At 33.8% G+C, this 23347-nt stretch overlaps 2 protein-coding genes across 2 annotated transcripts in view; one reads left to right on the top strand and one right to left on the bottom strand.

The window, feature by feature from the left end:
- Positions 1–432, bottom strand: part of LOC133171763 (phosphoinositide 3-kinase regulatory subunit 4-like) — a 29160-nt gene extending 28728 nt beyond the window's left edge. The window contains exon 1 of the mRNA XM_061306562.1: positions 352–432. The gene's annotated coding sequence lies outside the window, so the exon portion shown is untranslated. The remainder of the gene's footprint in view (positions 1–351) is intronic.
- Positions 433–629: 197 nt separating this feature from the next.
- LOC133205387 (ATP-binding cassette sub-family F member 3-like) lies at positions 630–15483 on the top strand. Its single transcript, XM_061341190.1, has 19 exons — positions 630–746; positions 1811–1955; positions 2756–2888; positions 3105–3193; positions 4373–4495; positions 4816–4920; positions 6432–6590; positions 6992–7141; positions 7262–7318; positions 7532–7554; positions 9009–9064; positions 9376–9576; positions 11865–11941; positions 12120–12164; positions 12952–13081; positions 13967–14147; positions 14375–14507; positions 14732–14819; positions 15038–15483. The coding sequence occupies exons 1-19, from the start codon at positions 674–676 to the stop codon at positions 15191–15193; spliced, it is 2124 nt and encodes a 707-aa protein (XP_061197174.1). The 5' UTR covers positions 630–673; the 3' UTR covers positions 15194–15483.
- The last annotated feature ends 7864 nt before the right edge of the window (positions 15484–23347 follow it).

Here is a 23347-nt window from a genome sequence, read left to right as displayed (position 1 = left end):
GAGTCAGACGTGATGGGCCGAGGTGTTGTTGGGCCACAATGTCTGTCTACCACTGCACCTTTATAATTATATACCCTCTGTTTATTCATCACTAGAAAAGAAAAGGGGCCTACTGAAAACAGATTGAAGAGGTGTATGGTGAAACGAATAATCAATATTATTCCTTGCATACCAATGGCATTATTTGTACCATGTTGAAAAGCAGTTGCTCAGATCTGCATGCTGTGCACCAATCTCTTGACAAAAAATTCTTCCCCAAATTGCCAAAGTCCCTCCCCATTTTCAGATATTTTATATCAGTGAATGGTAAATAATGAGATCGAAATAATTGACAGTCTGTTTAACTCTTACAACAATTATGCAGAAGTTCTGTGAGCTGCAATACACCAAGATATCTGCTGTTCACTGTTGTTATTGGTTTATGATTACAGATTAATTAGTTGATCAATGTGAAAAGATCGTCTTTATTTTAACCGGAAGTAAACATGTTAGTCTCAACCCAAAATTATTTATCCTTGTATTCATTGATTTGACGTAAAATGAAAAAAAAGTATTGATGTTTTAACTTGGAAATAAAAATTTGAAATCCCATAAATGCTTAATTGGAGAAGATTTTTGTACTGTAGGATAACTGATTTAGAATTATTTTCCTCGAGGCTATAGTCTGGACAACATGGCAGACTATGAGACTGTCTTGACACAGTGCTTCCCAAATATTGACTCAGAAATCGTTCATTATGTCAATGGTGAGCTGAAGATAATTTTTAGATTATTAATTACCACAAAAGAGATTTATTTTCAATTCAACACATTAGTTGATGAATGAATGATTTTAAAATATGACTCAGCTGGTCATGCCGGGTATCGGAATTCATTACACAATGTGTTTAATACACACTGTATTAAAAACGTCGTAGATATTTAATTCAAATGCTTTTGGTATCTGTCTAGTTATAAAGACTTATTCGAATTGTAATTCGAGTAAACGTGCCTAGAATGTAAAAATAACACTTGTATCCCAACTAAGGGGGGGGGGGGGCATCATAATGGTTATAGACCTTCATTTTTTTCTCCTATAGAAAATGTCACAATTAAAAAGCAACATTTTGACTGTTAAATAATAAAGGTCCTGAATTTCACTTTCTGATCTTTTGACTGGCCTCCTGTCAACAGTCTTCGATTTGTTGATTGTGATTGATCTGTTGACCAATTGCCCTTTTTCATTAGTCACTTGATCTTGGAGTCTGCTGCTCAGTATATGGTGTTAAAGTCGATATGACAAATGACAATAAACAAAAATAGAGAGCAGAAACCCTTAAAATGTAATCAACTTAGTAACAAAAACTAAAACAAAACGGTATTTTGTGTTATGTAGGTTGTATTTGAAAACAGTTAAACAAGTAATATAACATCAACAATAAGTTCTTTGAACAACTGTATTATCTACAGACCATGTTTAAAACGTATGAGTATATAATGATTTAGGTCAATGTAAATTGACAGGAATATCAATTTATTAGGAACACTGTGGGTTTCTGATGACTTTGTCAGTTTTTTTCTCCCTTAAAAGAATGAGAATTACTGAATAAAAATATATAAGTTCTAGTTTAAATTCATAATAATACAGTCAGAATGCCAGTTGACTCTGACATATCCCTGGTAAACAACATATTGTTTTAGGTACTGAAGTTCATCAATGTTTTCAGATTCTATTTTAATTATGTGTTTATAGGGTTTTGTTTAAGTGAGAACTATTTTGAAATATGTTGTTATTGGCATATAAATTAAAGTTGTGTAAAAATTAATTCAGGAATGTTAGAAGATGGACATGATGATTTTGAGTCATCAGAAGATTTGTACGATGCTATTGGAGGAATTCTACAGGGCACTGATGATAGCAAAACAGATGAGGAAATCAAAAATATATGTGAAGAACTCCATTCTCTAATGACATCGTAAGTTATCTTTGTACAATGCCCATAAAAGAAATACATTTTGTGATTAAATGTTTCTTTATCAGTGTAGTGAAATACCTTATTAGCAGGTATTTTTTGCAGTTTGAAATTTTTTTTGAATTTTACCCCTGGAAAGTAGAAAATTAATTTTTGCATTTTTAATTTTTGTGGTTGTATTATACCACAAAATTTTAATTCATAAAATGACTAAGTGAATTGGAACTGAAAGTCAGAAACTATATGTAAGCTCTATATTTTTTAAACTATTGTTCTTGAATTATTTTCAAATTACTTATTTCTTATTACCTCATTAAGCACATTCTTAATAGTATAAAATAAATGAAATACATTTAAGTCAGGCTGACTAACATATCTACCACATGTCACTTTGGGAATGGAAGATATGCACTTGTAGAATATCTTAATTTATATTTAAAGAATATTTTGTGATTGTAATTTTTGTGGATTTGTCCTATCTGCAAAATTTGGCTAAAAAAATGGACAACAAAAGAAAATACCCGTTATATGGTAGTTGATAAATGCCTTGAAGGTCAAAATGGGGAATAAGATTTACTAAATTAGAATTTTATAGCAACATTTTAATTATATTCAGGAAAATGAAATTGTTTTTCATTCTGATGATCAAAATTTTGTTTCTTCAATCATTAGGATTCATTGTTTTCTTTGAAAATTTACATGAAATGAATGCTGCTATGAATTTCAAATTTTTTTTTTAACCCACAAAATTTACATATACGTTCTTATAATTATTGTATATCTTTTTACTTCTGTACACACAGAACCCAGAATGAATCTGCTGCACCTGTTCGTAAATTATTGAGTGCCCCTGTCCAGATTTCAAGCATTCAGTCAGACAAAGAGGATGTAACACAGTCTAACAGTATCTGGATATCTAAACGAGACAGCAACACAGTAAGAATGATTGAAAAACAAAAATTTAATTTCATTAAGTTGTAAAAATTCATTATTCAATATCCTAGATCAGAAAATTAAGTGTAACTAAGAGTGCAAAATTAAAAAGCTTTATCATGTTTATAAAGAATATGGAATTTATTCTTTTGGTTAAACGCAACCCTGTAAAACATTGTGGCTAGTGTTTTTCTTTTTCAAACTTGTAACATTCCACAGGTTGTTGACCAGAAGAAGTTGGAAAAAGCAGAAGCACAGATAAAGAAAAAACAGGAGAGAAAATCAGACAACAAAACAAAAACCAACAAGTAATATTTTCATTTATTTAATAATGGAGCGCATATACATTCGACTTCTAATTTGTATTATATATGAAATTTTTTGAAAGAATTACATGTACATATCTCTAAGAACTAGAGACATATATACCATATATGTTAAACATGTTTATTATACCCTCCACAATGTTCATTGTTAGAAAAAGGTATAAAATTCTTGTCTTGGCTATAACTTTGTAATGAAGAATCATTGGATGCTCATACTAGGTAAAAAGATTGCCTTTCATCTGTGGGTGTATCATGACTTGACCTGGGTAATTCCAGCGTATTCAAGGTCACTGGCAGAAAGAGTTTAAAATTTTTTGGGGAAGTTGAAATTTCAAACAACAATTATTTGTGAGCTTAAAGTATCATAACCTTGACCCTAGGTCATTGTGGCAAGTTCAAGGTCATTTGCAGAAAAAAGTATAAAATTCATGTCAGCTCATTAGTTTTCTTTTAAATGGAAAAACATTGGATGTCCATATTTCACTCAAATTTTACTTATGACTAGAGGATGTCATTTTTTTAACCAAGGTCATTTTGCAAGTTCAAGGTAAATTTTAAAATGTAATTGTGTGTAAACTGCAAATGGAGACTTTTTAAAAATTTTTAGTCAGGAATATTTTTTTGAGAGCTCACTTACAGTACCTTTAGTAAAATATTTGACAGTTGCAGTAATTACTCTTCATTGTTGTGCATATCAATCTAAAGTTAAAGTAATATTGATTTTATTTATATGTATGAGTGAATGATTTTTAAGATTTAATACTATATATTGATCATTAAGAGCAAAGTAGGGCAATTAAAGCAGTCAATGATTGAAAGTTGGCGAAATATCAGAGATATGACTGACCATGGGTCACCTGTTCGTATTTCTGACTTTTCCTTTGTAATTAAATAAAGGAACTTAACAAAAATATCACATTCTGAATAATTTGTTGATACATGTATAAATTAAAAAAAGATTCTTCTTTGTTATCCTTCATGATTTACAGATTTGTGCGATTTCAACAGTTTTAGATTTGAAAAAGTAAACAATAGGGCTTGTGAGAAATCGTGAGATTAAGAACAGTTGCTGATCTCTGGTGTATATGTCTCGGTAAGAACTAATATGTACATTTAGATAAACACCTTTATAATGTATGTGTACCTTCTCCTTTGTTGTAGTATACAAGAAGAGGCTACTGCTTGTCAACAGATAAACAAAAAAGATGTTAAGCTGGATTCATCAGGGACAAACAGATCCTATGATATCAAAATAGAGAATTTTGACATTGCATTTGGTGAAAAGTAAGAGAAGAATTTCATAAGTTTGCTTTAGCATGGAATTTAAATAACACAAAACTGTTTTCAAGAATTACAAGCATTTTAAGCTGTGTGATTTCCTCTAAAGTATATTTTCATGTCAAACCCAAGATTCTGTTCAATACATTCAAATCTAAAGATGATACTGAAGAAAATTTAGAGAAACTGAAGTTGAGTCTTGAATTCATAAAAATAACATGGTAGAAATTCTTGTTCATATGTACTTACTGCTGGTATATGTATATGTATTTGACATACAAGCATTCTAGGTAACAAAGATCATGTGTTATTATTATCCATTACAGACAACTGATTTCTGGAGCTTCAATCCACCTGATCTATGGAAGGCGGTATGGGTTTGTGGGAAGGAATGGACTTGGGAAGACAACACTGCTCAAAATGATATCAAAGTAAGCAAAGTAATGATATCTTAACTGTTAGGAGGATCTACTTAGACTTTTGATCAAGTATCCATTGTCCATATGGTAAATATCTTTTACATGCAGTTAAAACTTTTCACTTTATCCTTTATGTTTCTTTGGGAATCTCCCAGTAATAGAACTTTATCAAATATCAGCTCAAGTTATTATTAGTCCCCTACCGGTGAAACCGGAGGGGACTATAGGTTTCCTCTGAGTTTGTCTGTCCGTCTGTCTGTCTGTCTGTCTGTCCGTCTGTCTGTCTGTCAGTCTGTCCCACTTGGTTTTCCGCACTTTTTTCCTAAACGCTTGCAGATATTGAGCTGATTTTTGGTATGTGAGTGTATCTTGATGAGTTACAGATCAAGTTTGCATTTCGTTCCGCTTCATTGATTTTTGACGGAATTACGGCCTTTTCAATTTTTAGGGGTTTTCCGCAATTTTCTTCTCAACGCTTTCAGATATTGAGCTGATTTTTGGTATGTGGCTTTACCTTGATTAGTTAAAGATCAAGTTTGCATTTCGTCTCGCTTGATTGATTTTTGACGGAATTATGGCATTTTTAATTCTTAACGGGAACCAGATTACACTTGCCGGTAGGGGACTAGTATTGCTAATGCAATACTCTCATAATGCTTGTTAGTCCCCTACCGGTGAAACCGGAGGGGACTATAGGTTTCCTCTGAGTCTGTCCGTCCGTCTGTCTGTCTGTCCGTCTGTCTGTCTGTCTGTCTGTCAGTCTGTCCCACTTGGTTTTCCACACCTTTTTCCTAAACGCTTTCAGATATTGAGCTGATTTTTGGTATGTGACTTTACCTTTATTAGTTATAGATCAAGTTTGCATTTCGTCCCGCTTCATTAATTTTTGACAGAATTATGGCATTTTCAATTCTTAACGGGAACCAGATTACACTTGCCGGTAGGGGACTAGTATTGCTAATGCAATACTCTCAGAATGCTTGTTACATTTGTATTATAATTATTATCTATAAAGTTCTCTGTGATTTATTATAATTATTCATTCTATATGTATTATAATTATCATAAGTTCTCTGTTTGTGGTATGGATTATTTTGAAGACTGATGTGCATAAGTTATAAACTTCTTAAAGTTAAACAGACAAAGAGATTTAGTTAAGTCTTTATTGAATGGGATGTATTAGAAAACCACTGACATAAAGTTAGTACCATAATCAGATTTAGAGATAGGTTGTTTTTTGTTGGAAACTTCGGAAATATCAGTGTATTGTCAGAGAGCTAAAATGTTGTTATTAGATAACCACTCATTGCACTTTCAAAGTTTTTTTTTTTAATGTTTGATCAAATTATTACATTTTAAAGATACATGCTTTTAAAGTCTACAAGTCTATAAGCAGGACTACTCAGTTAGACAGTTTGCTCTATGAACCAATTGTTTACATTGTTATGCTACTCAGTTTTGAAAAAGGACTGTCTTATCCTATAAGATTTCACTAGAGTTTTTTGCTGCTGCTGTTCTTTCAGAGGGAACTTGATGATCCCCTCCCACATTTCTTTGCTCCATGTGGAACAGGAAGTGGAGGGAGACAATACTATTGCCCTAGAAAGTGTACTGGAGTGTGACGAGGAGAGAGAAAACCTTCTGAAGGAGGAGAAAGAAATCTCCCTCAGACTCTCCTCTAGGTATGTACATTGCAAATACTGATCCAGTGTAAGTGGATGTTTGTCAAACGTACATTATACACTGTTGAGAGGATTTGGGGTGGGGTGTACACAGTAAAACATGCTTAAAGCCAAGTGCCAGGGGCTGAGAATTTTGCTTCATAATAATCATAATTCGTTGTATCCTTTAAGTTTGCAATACATTTTAAAACCACAGAGAATGAAAACCACTTTGCTGTAAGCATGAATTCATAATAAGCATGATCACTATGAGCTTGTTTTACTGTACATGTATTTCATTTTCAGTATCCAGTCTTGGATGCTTTGATGAGGGCAAATATTTTTCTTATTGCATACAATAATTATTTTTAAAAGAGATTACATCACTTAAAATTTTTCGAATTGCATAATCCCTGTTTTAGCCCAACTGGCACAGACAACATGTTGTCTACTCGGCTGACAGAGATTTACCACCAGCTGGAAGCCATGGAGGCAGATAAAGCCCCCGCTAGAGCTGGTGTTATACTGGCTGGTCTGGGATTCACACCAAAAATGCAGAAAATGCCAACAAAGTGAGAATACTGTCAATATAAAAGATAATCTGTATGCTGTACTCTTCATGTATACATCTATTCAGTATTAAGCATGTGATGTTTGCAAGCTGAAATCATGTGAATTTGAAATATTTTTAGGGAGTTTTCAGGAGGATGGAGGATGAGACTTGCATTAGCCCGAGCTCTTTTCTCTCAGTGAGTATCTGTATAACTAGACTTCCATTACTTATTTGTATGTGATGAGGAGTCTGCTTTCTTTGTTTGAAATTTCATAACTATGTACAAGCTTTTGAAACAATGTATATTGGTATTGAAAAGCTGACTTTACAAAGTGAACCAATAAACAAAAAAAAATTGCTTTTACAAAGTAATTACTTTGTTAATTAATTAACAATCTTTATATTTCAGACCAGATCTTTTACTACTTGACGGTAAGCCTTAAATTCTATATTTTTTTTTCCTTTTTAGCTCACCTCAACGAAGTTGGGGGAGCTTATGTAATACCCTAGGCGTCGGCGTCCCAGGTTAAGGTTTTTGGAGCAGTTTTCTTTTCAAGTACTTCTATGGCCTATATTAGTCAGAGATGCATGGAGGATGCTTCTAGTGTGTTTTATTGTACCAGTCAAGGTTTCAGATGCTGCAATTTCAGCTAAAGAATGACCAGGTTAATGTTTTTGGAGCAGGTTAAAGTTTTTGGAGCAGGTTAAAGTTTTTGGAGCAGGTCTCATTTCCAAGTAACTATAAGCCCTATATTGACCAAACTTGCATGGATGATACATCTAAGGATGCACACTACTGGACTTGCTTCGGATGCTGGATCTGACCTATATTTTCCGGATGAGTGACCAGGTTAAGGTTTTTGGAGCAGATCTCATTTCCAAGTAACTATAAGCCCTATACTGACCAAACTTGCATGGATGATACATCTAAGGATGCACACTACTGGACTTGCTTCGAATGCTGAATCTGACCTATATTTTCTGGATGAGTGACCAGGTTAAAGTTTTTGGAGCAGATGTCATTTCCAAGTATCTATAAACCCTATATTGACCAAACTTGCATGGATGATACATCTAAGGATGCACACTACTGGACTTGCTTCGGATGCTGGATCTGACCTATATTTTCTGGATGAGTGATCAGGTTAAGGTTTTTGGAGCAGATCTCATTTCCAAGTAACTATAAGCCCTATATTGACCAAACTTGCATGGATGATACATCTAAGGATGCACACTGCTGGACTTGCTTCGGATGCTGAATCTGACCTATTTTTTCTGGATGAGTGACCAGGTTAAAGTTTTTGGAGCAGATGTCATTTCCAAGTATCTATAAACCCTATATTGACCGAACATGCATGGATGATACATTTAAGGATGCACACTACTGGACTTGCTTCGGATGCTGGATTTGACTTAAATTTTCTGGATGAGTGACCAGGTTAAAGTTTTTGGAGTAGATCCTCATTTCCAAGTAACTATAAGGCCTATCTGAACCAAACTTGCATGGATGATGCATCAAGGGACGAACAATCTCAAAACTTGCTTCGGATGCTGGATTTGACTTACATTTTCTGGATGAGTGACTAGTTTTAAGTTTTCAGATAAGTCTATTCCCAAGTAACTGCAAGCCCTATCAGATCAAAATTGCATAAATGTTGCATCTAGGGATGCACACTCCTAGATTATTAGTTTAGTGTGGGACTTTGCCTTACTTAAAGACAACATTCGTTGAGGTGAGCTCTGTAATCTCTGATTACCTATGTTTATGTATTCTTGATACATTCATAAATTTGCAATGAACAAGTTTACTTAACATAGCCTCTTCTCAGATTCTACTTGTGTTACAGATGAATTTGAAGTTATTAACGCTGACTTTTAACTTTCAGAGCCTACAAACATGTTGGACATGAAAGCCATCATTTGGTTAGAAAACTACTTACAGGTAATACCAGCTGTCAAATACTAACATAAGAACATGATATACATATCAATGAAAAGATGTGATGTATGTTCACAATTTCAATTCAGTTTGTATTGCAAAGTGAGTGATCATTTCTTCTGCCAAATATGTTAATATGCATGCTTAGGGTGCACATTTCCATTGTTTTCAATACGTGTACATGTTCCTTAAACATTTGGTCTAAAAAAAATCTCATGCTTGTCCTAATGAATAGTAATCTTATATTATTAAAAAAAAAAATGTGGGAAGAATGGTTGCATTTTGTTTCATTCATGATTTTGATACTATTTCAGAGCTGGAAATCCACAATATTGGTTGTGTCTCACGACCGGTCCTTCTTAAATGCAGTATCCACAGACATTTTACATTTACACAATGGTGTTATAGACACATATCGGGGTAACTTTGAGTCATTTTACAAAACTCGGGAAGAAAGACTGAAGAACCAACAGAAGGAGTATGAAGCTCAGAAAGAATACAGAGATCATATACAGGTCTGTATCCAGATAGTGTATTGAGCTCAGACAGAATTCAGAGATCATATACAGGTCTGTATCCGGATAGTGTATGAAGATGGAGGGTAATACTACATGTAGTAACTTGCTAAAGCTAGTTATATTCACACTCTCAAAAAAGTCATGAATTCAAGAAGTACTGAACTAATTGTCATTATTTAAGGTTGAAGAAAACTGCATAAATCCAAACACCAGTAATCAGGTGTCAAGAAAAAGATGAATGAAATCATAAACTTATGTAAGGTGTAAACAGCTGATGAATAGGTTTTCTTTTTTTTTTCCCATTTGCTGTTTCAAATTAATTTATAGGTCATGAAGTTTATGAAGTTTATGAAGTTTTTTACTTAATCTATGTGGAATTTTATTGTTCTGTTTAAATTTAAAATAAAAATGAAATTTAACTTTTTTTTAGCTCACCTGAGCTGAAAGCTCAAGTGAGCTTTTCTGATCACATTTTGTCTGTAGTCCGTCTGTCCATCTGTCTGTAAACTTTTCACATTTTCGACTTCTTCTCCAGAACCACTGGGCCAATTTCAACCAAACTTGCCACAAAGCATCCTTAGGTGAAGGGGATTCAGGTTTGTTCAAATGAAGGGCCACGCCCTCTTTCAAGGGGAGATAATTAAGAATTAGTGAAAAATGAATAGCATCTTTAAAAAATCTTCTTCTCAAGAACCACAGGGCCAGGAAAGATGAAACTCATATGGAAGCATCCCCAGGTAGTGTAGATTCAAGTTTGTTTAAATCATGACCCCTGGGGGTAGGGCGGGGCCACAATGGAGGATCAAAGTTTTACATAGAAATATATAGGAAAAATCTTTAAAAATCTTCTTCTCAAGAACAGTAAAGCCATGAAGAGTCATATTTATGTGGAAGCATCCTCAGGTAGTGTAGATTCAAGTTTGTTCAAATGATGACCCCCGGGGGTAGGGCGGGGCCACAATGGAGGATCAAAGTTTTACATAGAAATATATAGGAAAAATCTTCTTCTCAAGAACAGTAAAGCCATGAAGAGTCATATTTATATGGAAGCATCCTCAGGAAGTGTAGATTCAATTTTGTTCAAATGATGACCCCCAGGGGTAGGGCGGTGCCACAATGGAGGAACAAAGTTTTACATAGAAATATATAGGAAAAATCTTTAAAAATCTTCTTCTCAAGAACAGTAAAGCCATGAAGAGTCATATTTATATGGAAGCATCCTCAGGAAGTGTAGATTCAAGTTTGTTCAAATGATGACCCCCAGGGGTAGGGCGGTGCCACAATGGAGGATCAAAGTTTTACATAGAAATATATAGGAAAAAATCTTTAAAAATCTTCTTCTCAAGAACAGTAAAGCCATGAAGAGTCATATTTATATGGAAGCATCCTCAGGTAGTGTAGATTCAAGTTTGTTCAAATGATGACCCCCGGGGGTAGGGTGGGGCCACAATGGAGGATCAAAGTTTTACATAGAAATATATAGGAAAATCTTTAAAAATCTTCTTCTCAAGAACAGTAAAGCCATGAAGAGTCATATTTATGTGGAAGCATCCTCAGGTAGTGTAGATTCAAGTTTGTTCAAATGATGACCCCCGGGGGTAGGGCGGGGCCACAATGGAGGATCAAAGTTTTACATAGAAATATATAGGAAAAATCTTCTTCTCAAGAACAGTAAAGCCATGAAGAGTCATATTTATATGGAAGCATCCTCAGGAAGTGTAGATTCAATTTTATTCAAATGATGACCCGGGGGTAGGGTGGGGCCCAATGGGGGATCAAAAGTTTCACATAAGAACATATAGATAAAAAATTTCTTCTCAAGAACAGAAAAGCTATGTTAGTCTTATTGATATGGAACCATCCTCAGGTAATGTAGATTCAAGTTTGTTCAAATGATGACCCCTGAGATAGGGAGGAGCTACAATGGGGGATCAAATTTTTACAAAGAAATAAATGGGAAAATTCTTTTAAAATCTTCTCAAGTGCAACAAATTCATTTGTTATATTGACATGGAAGCATCATCAGGTAGTTTAAAATTCAACACCCCCCCCCCCCCCCCCCCTCCCGTTCATTACTGAACTGATTTGTGCCTTAGTCTAGCCAATGTGCTCAGGTGAGCGATGTGGCCCATGGGCCTCTTGTTTTAAGTAAGGGCTAATCTTATGGAATTGCAAAAATAAAAAGAAAGAATATGATTTTGAGATTGCATAAATGTATACAGTGTAATTGTGTTTTGTTTTTGACTTTAATCTTTGATTTTAATGATGTTTGAATTTGACTTTAGGTGTTCATAGATAGATTCAGATACAATGCAAACAGGGCATCACAAGTACAGAGCAAACTCAAGCTGTTAGAAAAACTGTAAGTTAGATTCTTATTTAAAACTGAATGCATTATTAAGGAAATACATGTATACATTGCACATGAAATTACATGTATGGTTTATCTTTATAACTCTGATTGTAACTTTATTAAATGTTTTGATTAGGATTTTATTTTTTAATTCATCAACTCATGCAGAAACACATTTTATTTTTAGACCTGAATTGAAACCAGTAGAGAAGGAAAGTAAAACAACTCTTAAGTAAGTCATGGGTAGATAATACTGTAAAGTTTCATTTGTGTGCAACAAATTCCCACATGTTTTTGCATCCTTCTTTTACTGCCAAACATTTTTTGCCACTAACCAATTTCTTAATTTTGTATATGTATTTATGTAGAATTTGTTGGTTGAGAAAATTAGTCTTTGCGGATGGATTTTAAACATGACAAATCATGAATAAAAGTTGTCGAGAATAATAGTTTGTTTACAGTAAGTCATTATATGTTGATACTACTGATTACCACACTTCAGTAAGTCATAGTACATGTATATAGTCATCCACTACTTATAAGCACTTTTAAGGAAGTTTTTATTACAATTACCACACTTAAGTCAGCCATAGTGCAAAGTCAATGACTATTTATTGTCATACTTAAGTAAGTCGTAATAATGTTTAACTGTACCACACTAGAGGAAGTCATAGGGTAAAGTCGATAACTATTTATTATCAAAGTGCATAATGTTTAACTGATACCACTCTAGAGTGAGTACAGTACATGCACCTAGTGTATTATAACAATGCTTACATGTAAATTCATAACTTTTGCTTTGTTGTGATTTATGAGATACAATTACAGTGTATTTCATAAGTTGTCATAATACGTAGTCTATTTCTACTGATTTCATACACTTTTAACCATCTTTTGTAAGTTCAAAGTTTTTTAACGTTTTTTTTTTTTTTTTTTTTTATTGAAGAAGATTATGACTATTGAAAATATATCTCTCATAGAACATTGTTCCTAGATAACACTGTTTTCTTTGTTTTCAGATTTACAGATTGTGAACACCTCAAACACACAGTGTTACAACTGGATGAATTAGATTTTTACTACACAAAGGACAGTCCTATATTCAAAAATATCAACCTCAACACACAGTCAGACTCCAGAATATGTATTGTAAGTACAATTTATTTATTTATTTAGTACAAGTTATTTCATGAGATCTTATTTTCTCATGAATATAATTTTTTTTATTTGCAAGAACTAGCTTTGTTGAATCGCTGATCAGAAAATATCCCTAGTTTTGACTTGTATGAGTTACATGAATCTCCTGTTGTGTGCAGTTTAGCTTTGAATAAAATAAATACTAACAGTAACAACTAATCACCATCCACATTCACAAACACCTGTGTTAGGTAGATTCCTTTGAGTCCATTCAAGTAGAACTGAGGCCCCTTTGTCTTTCCTTTAGTAAAATAAAATCATAGGTAAATTTCCTAATTTAAGAACAATTTATGCACATAAACTTTATTTTAGCAAGTTGCAAGTTTTGAAAAATTTTGCATTTAAATTTGAATGGTCTGGAAAACCCTCAGAATTAATTGTACCCAGGAACATCCCTGATTTTGACTGGCTCAAATGTCGATATTCTTGACATTTATTTTAAATGGTAATATACTGTGGAATCATCATTGGGGAATCAATATTTGTGGATTTTGTTGATCATCCTTACCCTAGAATTTTCAAACCCACAAACAATTATTTTGTCAACATATTTATTCATTGAATCTTCCGTATATATACAAGTTACCTATGAAATTAAGGTACATTCCCATGAACCAATAAATTTTTCTTGCCCGAATCAACCCCACAAATTAAAATGATTCCGCAGTACATGACTTGATTCATGCAAGCTTACCATGAATCATTGTAGTTCTCAGTGAGTGGCAAAATAGTCTCGAGTGTGAAAATTATTTTGCATAGGATTTGTTGAGGTATAGAAGCATGCCTCATAAAATAACCTGAAAAGCCTATTTGATATACATTTAAATGATTTAATAGGTTGGAGAAAATGGAGCAGGTAAAACAACCTTGTTGAAGATCCTTCTGGGAGAATTGGAGCCAGTGAAGGGCTGGAGAAAGGCCAACAGAAATCTGTGTATAGGATACTTCAGTCAGCATCATGTTGACCAACTGGACATGAGTCTGACATCAATAGAACTGATGGCTGAACGATATCCAGGTATGTCTTAACTCAGGTCAATCAACTGGATATAAATCTGTCAATTTCTGGAACAAGGGGATAACTTTTTATGTGAGCGATTAAACATCTCAAGCATGCAAACATGCTCTTAGAGTATTGTCAGAATTTTCTAAGTACATGCATAAAATTGAACAGAATTTTCCCTTTTCATTGCTTATATAGTATACAAGTTTGAAAATACATGTATTGTGTATTGATCATTACAGGCAAACCCACAGAAATGTACAGAAACAGGCTAGGAGCTTTTGGTGTATCAGGGGAGTTGGCCACACGCCCAGTTTCCAGTTTGTCTGGGGGCCAAAAGAGCCGTGTGGCCTTTGCTGTGATTGACATGTTGAAGTAAGAATTTCACAACTTATTGATGGGGGCTTTTAAAAAAGTTTTATACATATCCTTTATATGAAATATATTAAAATTGCAGAAGTTGGTTGAACTAAAAATGTGCATGAAACTTCACTGTTGTAAACCTTGGATTTAAAAAAATAAGAATCATGAAAACATGATAACTACTTATTCTGGAAGCACATGTTACATTGTTTACATATTTACTGTGATCATTTCAGTCCTAATTTCCTCATTCTTGATGAACCTACAAATCACCTTGACATGGAATCCATAGAAGCCTTAGGAGAGGCCATACAGAAATTCCAGGTAAAAAAAAATTGTCATTGATAGTTCTCTGTGTTGGGTTTTTATCATGAAAATAGTAAAACTATTATGCATATATATGTACTTTATATGCAAAGGCTTAATCAAAACATTCTTATTTTAAATTATATGTGATTGAATTGAATTATATGTGTCAGATTGAAATTTACAAGGACCAGTGTAATATTATATCCAGGTAATAATGTTTATTTCTTAAACAGGGAGGGGTTGTATTGGTGTCCCACGATGAGAGACTGATTCGGATGATCTGTAAGGAACTGTGGGTTGTAAAGGATGGTAATGTGAAGTCATTGGATGGTGGATTCGATGAGTATCGCAATATTGTGGAGAAAGAACTTGCTGAAAATGGAGTTTGATGACAGTTTACAGCTAGTCTTTATATTTATTACTGCCTTTGTGTGGAAACTTTTATAAATCTGACAGCTTCAGAAGTATCCAGATCAAGATGGAAACAAAAAAAAAAAAAATTCAACATTGGTGCATTTAAAGAGCTCTGTAACTATCTGTCAGATTGTCTAGGGATGGCTTTACACTGTCTGTGATAATTTTTACATGATCCCAGTAGTGGATGCAAGCCCAAATAAGTTGATATTCTTTGTGTTGACCAGTCAGGTGACTGCATTATTGCATATAAAATGTAACATTTTCTTGTGTTCTTCTTTACCAGTGCGGCAGTTGGCAATAAGAAGTTGGTTATTTTGAAAGTAACAGAACAAATACATTGTACTGAGGTACCTTGCAGGTTTGCTTTTGTCTAGCATTTATGTGCACATTTCATGTATGTGATGTCACAAAGGGGACTATTCATTCCTTCCAGCTTTACTATCTAAATTTTCTTTTTCTAGTACACAAACATTGTTCATGTTAGAAAAAAAACTATATGCAATGGAATATTTACAGGATGTATTTATGCTATGATTTTTAAAGTATTCAAGAAATTGTCTTTTTCATGGTCAAGATAGATAGTTTTTTTTTTTTTTTTTTTTTTTTTTTTTTTTTTTTTTTTTTTTAAATCTGCTTTAAGAAAATTGATATTAAAAGGTAAAAATATGTGCAGTACATACATGTATGACACTCGCACCTTCTAGACTTTTTCCTATTTGATAAAATGTTTAAAGTTCTTTAAATTTATATTCTTTTAACTTGAGCTCTATGGGTAAAGCATTGTGTTTGGTACCTATGAGATGTTCAAGACCGCTATCTCTTACTTTGGTAACAAAATTCATGAAAATCATATTTTTCTGCATGCAAAGGCAGAAAATATTTAAGTGCAATTCTTCACATTTTTCAGTACAAAGGATTGGGTCATATAGTCAGCTGTTTGATATTTTCATGCCCTGCCATGTATATGGCCAGGGCATATAGAGTTTGTCATGTCCATCTTCTGTCCTTCCATCCCTCTGTCCTTCTGTCGCACATTATATTTAGCTCAGTTCAAAGCTCAATTTCAAGGAAACTATTCAAGATATTTTTATCAAACTTCAGACGCTGAAAGAAATTGATGAGAGCTATTCAACTGCATCAACATTTTTTTTTACCTTGACCTTTCCTTTGACACTTGACCTCACTTTTCTTAAATTAGTATTTAGCTCGATTTTAAAGAATCTGTTCAAGATAGTGTAATCAAACTTCATATGCTGATACATACTGATGTAGACCATTCAACTTTATCCCATGTTTACGCCTTTTTCCTGTGGATATGACTTATTGGATATTTTTTTCATAACCCACAGTTAAGTGCAGTTGTGACATCACAATGGTTTTTGCGTTAGCGTGATGAAGTAAAATAAAGTGGAGTCCTATATAAAACAGTGTAAAACATTGGTTGTGAAGTATTAAACATGGGATAAAAAGAATCTCCCATGATTTGTAGTTGGATATGACTTTTATCCAACTCATGTGTTTTTTATCCCCTCGCTAAGGCTCGGGGATAAAAAACACACAACTCGGATAAAAATCATATCGAACTACAAATCATGAGAGATCCTATATTTATCAACATTTTTTACCTTGACTTTTCCTTTGACCTTGACCTCACTTTTTTATGCCCCGCCATGAATATGGCCGGGGCATATAGTGTTTGTCATGTCCATCTTCCGTCCTTCTGTCTGTCCTTCCGTCTGTCCTTCCGTCACACTTTGCATTTAGCTCTGTTCAAAGCTTAGTTTCAAAGAAACTATCCAAGATATTTTTATCAAACTTCATATGCTGATAGATATTGATGAGTGCTATGCAACTGCATCAACATTTTTTGACCTTGACCTTTCCTTTGACCTTGACCTCACTTTTCTTAAATTAGTGTTTAGCTCAGTTTTAAAGATACCATGCAAGGTAGTGTAATCAAACTTCATATGTTGATACATACTGATGTAAGCTATTCAACTGCATCAACATTTTATGACCTTGACCTTTCTTTTGACCTTGACCTCACTTTTCTTAAATTGGTGTTTAGCTCAGTTTTAATGAAACAATTCAAGATATATTTAATAAACTTCATATGCTGATACATACTGATGAGAGCTATTCACATGAATCAACATTTTTTTTACCTTGACCTTTCCTTTGACCTTGACCTCACTTTTCTTAAATTAGTGTCAAACTTCATATGCTGATACATACTGATGAAAGCTATTCAACTGCATCAATATTTTTTCACCTTGACCTTTCCTTTGACACTTGACCTCACTTTTCTTAAATTAGTATTTAGCTCGATTTTAAAGAATCTGTTCAAGATAGTGTAATCAAACTTCATATGCTGATACATACTGATGTAGACTATTCAACTTTATCCCATGTTTACGCCTTTTTCCTGTGGATATGACTTATTGGATATTTTTTTCATAACCCACAGTTAAGTGCAGTTGTGACATCACAATGGTTTTTGCGTTAGCGTGATGAAGTAAAATAAAGTGGAGTCCTATATAAAACAGTGTAAAACATTGGTTGTGAAGTATTAAACATGGGATAAAAAGAATCTCCCATGATTTGTAGTTGGATATGACTTTTATCCAACTCATGTGTTTTTTATCCCCTCGCTAAGGCTCGGGGATAAAAAACACACAACTCGGATAAAAATCATATCGAACTACAAATTATGACAGATCCTATATTTATCAACATTTTTTACCTTGACTTTTCCTTTGACCTTGACCTCACGTTTTTATGCCCCGCCATGAATATGGCCGGGGCATATAGTGTTTGTCATGTCCATCTTCCGTCCTTCTGTCTGTCCTTCCGTCTGTCCTTCCGTCACACTTTGCATTTAGCTCTGTTCAAAGCTTAGTTTCAAAGAAACTATCCAAGATATTTTTATCAAACTTCATATGCTGATAGATATTGATGAGTGCTATGCAACTGCATCAACATTTTTTGACCTTGACCTTTCCTTTGACCTTGACCTCACTTTTCTTAAATTAGTGTTTAGCTCAGTTTTAAAGATACCATGCAAGGTAGTGTAATCAAACTTCATATGTTGATACATACTGATGTAAGCTATTCAACTGCATCAACATTTTATGACCTTGACCTTTCTTTTGACCTTGACCTCACTTTTCTTAAATTGGTGTTTAGCTCAGTTTTAATGAAACAATTCAAGATATATTTAATAAACTTCATATGCTGATACATACTGATGAGAGCTATTCACATGAATCAACATTTTTTTTACCTTGACCTTTCCTTTGACCTTGACCTCACTTTTCTTAAATTAGTGTCAAACTTCATATGCTGATACATACTGATGAAAGCTATTCAACTGCATCAATATTTTTTCACCTTGACCTTTCCTTTGACCTTGACCTCACTTTTCTTAAATTAGTATTTAGCTCGATTTTAAAGAATCTGTTCAAGATAGTGTAATCAAACTTCATATGCTGATACATACTGATGTAGACTATTCAACTTTATCCCATGTTTACGCCTTTTTCCTGTGGATATGACTTATTGGATATTTTTTTCATAACCCACAGTTAAGTGCAGTTGTGACATCACAATGGTTTTTGCGTTAGCGTGATGAAGTAAAATAAAGTGGAGTCCTATATAAAACAGTGTAAAACATTGGTTGTGAAGTATTAAACATGGGATAAAAAGAATCTCCCATGATTTGTAGTTGGATATGACTTTTATCCAACTCATGTGTTTTTTATCCCCTCGCTAAGGCTCGGGGATAAAAAACACACAACTCGGATAAAAATCATATCGAACTACAAATTATGACAGATCCTATATTTATCAACATTTTTTACCTTGACTTTTCCTTTGACCTTGACCTCACGTTTTTATGCCCCGCCATGAATATGGCCGGGGCATATAGTGTTTGTCATGTCCATCTTCCGTCCTTCTGTCTGTCCTTCCGTCTGTCCTTCCGTCACACTTTGCATTTAGCTCTGTTCAAAGCTTAGTTTCAAAGAAACTATCCAAGATATTTTTATCAAACTTCATATGCTGATAGATATTGATGAGTGCTATGCAACTGCATCAACATTTTTTGACCTTGACCTTTCCTTTGACCTTGACCTCACTTTTCTTAAATTAGTGTTTAGCTCAGTTTTAAAGATACCATGCAAGGTAGTGTAATCAAACTTCATATGTTGATACATACTGATGTAAGCTATTCAACTGCATCAACATTTTATGACCTTGACCTTTCTTTTGACCTTGACCTCACTTTTCTTAAATTGGTGTTTAGCTCAGTTTTAATGAAACAATTCAAGATATATTTAATAAACTTCATATGCTGATACATACTGATGAGAGCTATTCACATGAATCAACATTTTTTTTTTAACTTGACCTTTCCTTTGACCTTGACCTCACTTTTCTTAAATTAGTGTCAAACTTCATATGCTGATACATACTGATGAAAGCTATTCAACTGCATCAATATTTTTTCACCTTGACCTTTCCTTTGACCTTGACCTCACTTTTCTTAAATTAGTGTTTAGCTCAGTTTTTAAGAAACCATAATATTTTTATCAAACTTCATATGCTAATACGTACTGATGTAACCTTTTCAACTGCATTAACAATTTTTGACCTTGACCTTTCCTTTGACCTTGACCTCACTTTTCTTAAATTAGTGTCGAACTTCATATGCTGATACATACTGATGTAAGCTATTCAACTGCATGAATATTTTTTCACCTTGACTTTTCCTTTGACCTTGACCTCACTTTTCTCAATTTGTGTTAAAATGTTGCATTACTAATATACCCACGGCGGGGCATTCATGTCCTATGGACATATTTCTAGTTTAAATAAGTGTAAAACTCCATTTAAAAAAAAATCAAGATAGTATAATCAAACTTCATATGCTGATACATACTGATGTAGACTATTCAACTTTATTAACATTTTTTACCTTGACCTTTCCTTTGACCCTTGACCTTACTTTTCTTAAATTAATGTTTAGCTCAGTTTTTAGGTAACCTGAGTCACTCAGGTGACCTATTGCTATCCATTCTCATCCGTCGTCGTGCGGTGTGTGTCATGTGTTAACATTTGAACATTTTTAGCTTCTTCTCTGAAACCGCTTAACCAATTTCAACCAAATTTGGCCAAAAATTAATGCAATCTGTAAAAATCTTCTTTTTTACTCCTGGACATCAAGCAGTGAAACTGTTGGCATGATTGTAATAAGCATTGAGCCCTCTACCAAAATTATGAAATTCATGGCCCCGGGGTCAGGGGTTCTGGTGCTAGGGCGGGGCTATATAGATCATATAGTGAAAGTGCATTATTTCTTTGAAAATCATCTTCTCTGCTCCTGGGTATTAAATAAACTAGCTAAGTACATAGTTATGAAGAGCTAGAGTTCCTCTTCCAAAATTAGGAAATTCATGGCCCCAGGGTCAGGGGATATGGTGTTAGGGCGGGGCTCTATTGATTATATAGTGAAGTTGCATTAATTCTTTGAAAATCTTCTTCTCTGCTCCTGGGTATTAAATAAAGTAACTTAGTACATAGTTATGATGAGCAAGAATGCCTCTTCCAAAATTGTGAATTTCATGGTCCCTGGGTCAGGGGTTCTGATGTTAGGGAAGGGCTCTATTGATTATATAGTAGAATTGCATTAATTCTTTGAAAATCTTTTTCTCTGCTCCTGGGTATTAAATACATAGTTATGAAGATCAAGAGTGCCTTTTTCAAAATTGTGAATTTCATGGCTCCAGGGTCAGGGGTTCTGGTGTTAGGGCGGGGCTCTATTGATTATATAGTGAAAATGCATTAATTCTTTGAAAATCTTCTTCTCTGCTCCTGGGTATTAAATAAACTAACTTAGTACATAGTTATGATGAGCAAGAGTGCCTCTTCCAAAATTGTGAATTTCATGGCCCTTGGGTCAGGGGTTCTGGTGTTAGGGCAGGGCTCTATTGATTATATAGGGAAAAAGGCATGAATTCTTTCAAAATCTTTTTCTATGCTCCTGGGTATTTTTCAAACAAAGGAAGTGCATGGTTATGATAAGGAAGAATGACTCTTCCAAAATTGTGAAATTCATGACCCCTGGGTCAGGGATTCTAGTGGGGGGGGGGGGGGAGGGAGAGAGCTCTATTGATTACCAGTATATAGTGAAAATGCATAATTTCTTTCAAAATATTTTTTCTACGACTGGTTATAAAGTAATGAAGCAAGTGTATAGTTATGATGAGAAAGGGTGCTTCTTCCAGAATTGTGAGTTCGTGGCCAATGGGTCAGATGTTCTGGTGTAAGGATGGGGCTTTAATTATTTAAAAATATGGTGAAAATGCATTTCTTTGAAAATCTTTTATGCTTCTAGGGATGTTCAAGGCAAATAGAGTAAAAGTTTTAATATGCAAGGGTATTTTTAGCAGAATTTTGAACACCTGGACCATTTAGTCAAGTGTTCTGGTCCTGGCCAGGGCTCTATTAACTTGTATTCTGCTGAGCAAAGTAATTCCCCTTTGCCATTCACCTTTGAAAATTATTCAATGTAAATAATGTATTTGAAAGCTTAATAGAATAAGAGAATTATGCAAGAAAATTTATTGTATAATAAAAAAAGTAATTTCATAGTTTTAATGACTTGGAAATAATAGATGAATAAAAATGAGACAAAAATAATTTATCTTTTTAAATGTTCTTCAAAGGCCAAGAGAGGCCATTGTGAGAAGTAATAATATGGGGTTAAATAATAGACATTTTGTTAATAGTCTGCATGGGAATAGTGATAAATGGGGGGGGGGGGGGGGGGGGGAGGGGGGGCAGATAGATACTAGACAGATTATCTTGTTGATGCTAATCATACTATTTTTCCTGCTTTTGGGCAACAAAGCTTCATTTATCAGTTTATGGATCCTCTAAATTGTTGTATTGTACTCAGGTGACCATTAAGGCCCTTGGACCTCTTGTTAATAAACCATTCAAATCAGTGTTATCAAACTTCATATGCTGATACATACTAATGTTAGCTTTTCAACTTCATCAACATTTTTTTTACCTTGACCTTTCCTTTGACCTTGACCTCACTTTTCTTCAATTAAGGTTTAGCTCCATTTCTAAATAAACAATTTAAGATATTTTTATAAAACTTCATATGCTGATACATACTGATGTAGGCTATTCAACTGCATCAACCTTTTTTTTATCTTGATTTTTCTTTTGACCTTGACCTCACTTTTCTTATGTTAGTGTTTAGCTCAGTTTTTTTAAGAAACCATTCAAGATGTGTAATCGAACTTCATATGCTGATACATACTATGTTAGCTTTTTAATTGCATCAACATTTTTTGACTGTGACTTTTCAGTATGTGTCAGCATATGAAGTTTGATAATACCTTCCGGAATTATTTTATTCAAAACTGAGCTAAACACAAATTTAAGAAAAGCGAGGTCAAGGTAAAAAAATGTTGATACAGATGATAGCTCTCATCAGTATATTTTTATCAAGCTAAATATGCTGATACATATTAGTGACAGCTATTCAACTGCATCAAAACTTTTGACCTTGTACTTTCCTGTGACCTTGACCTTACTTTTCTTTAATTTGCATTTTGCTAAGTTTCAAAGAAACCATCTAAGATATTTTTATGTAACCTTATACACTTGTACATAATTTGGTGAGAATTTATCATCTATATCCAATTTTTGGATTTCAATTTCTATTTTAAAGAAACTATTCAAGATGTACTCATCAAACTTCATACATTAATACAAATTTCGTGTTGCATTACTAATGTACACTTGGCGGGGCATTCATGTCCTATGGGCATATTTCTAGTTTTAGCAGATTTTCTTAAGATTTAAACCATTTGTGGCATTTAGCTCCAATATTCACTTTAAAAGTGTAAATTTCCAGGTACCATTAATGGCAAAGGGTTTGAAAGATTGCTACTTTTATCTAATACTTTATTTTAAAAAACAAGAGATGTTTGTAAATCACTTACCCCCCCCCCCCCCCAACCAAATAATTGGAATTTTTCTGAGTCCTAGGGGAATACTCTGTCAAAAATTGCTTGATCGTACCCAAAACAGAACTTGACCTAGATATC

Source organism: Saccostrea echinata, unplaced genomic scaffold, assembly GCF_033153115.1.
Source record: "Saccostrea echinata isolate AGI-Se365-2 ecotype Australia unplaced genomic scaffold, CSIRO_AGI_Sech_v1 ptg000054l, whole genome shotgun sequence".
In the NCBI taxonomy this organism is placed as follows: domain Eukaryota; kingdom Metazoa; phylum Mollusca; class Bivalvia; order Ostreida; family Ostreidae; genus Saccostrea; species Saccostrea echinata.
Note: the sequence above shows the minus strand (reverse complement) of the source record. Positions and strands in the feature narration are given on the sequence as shown.

Excerpts from the sequence above, each read along its gene's own strand:
- LOC133205387 (XM_061341190.1), top strand. The coding sequence starts at position 674 with ATGGCAGACTATGAGACTGTCTTGACACAGTGCTTCCCAAATATTGAC. Across the intron at positions 3,194-4,372 it reads AACAAAACAAAAACCAACAA|TATACAAGAAGAGGCTACTG; the intron begins GTAATATTTTCA and ends CCTTTGTTGTAG. Across the intron at positions 12,165-12,951 it reads GAAAGTAAAACAACTCTTAA|ATTTACAGATTGTGAACACC; the intron begins GTAAGTCATGGG and ends CTTTGTTTTCAG.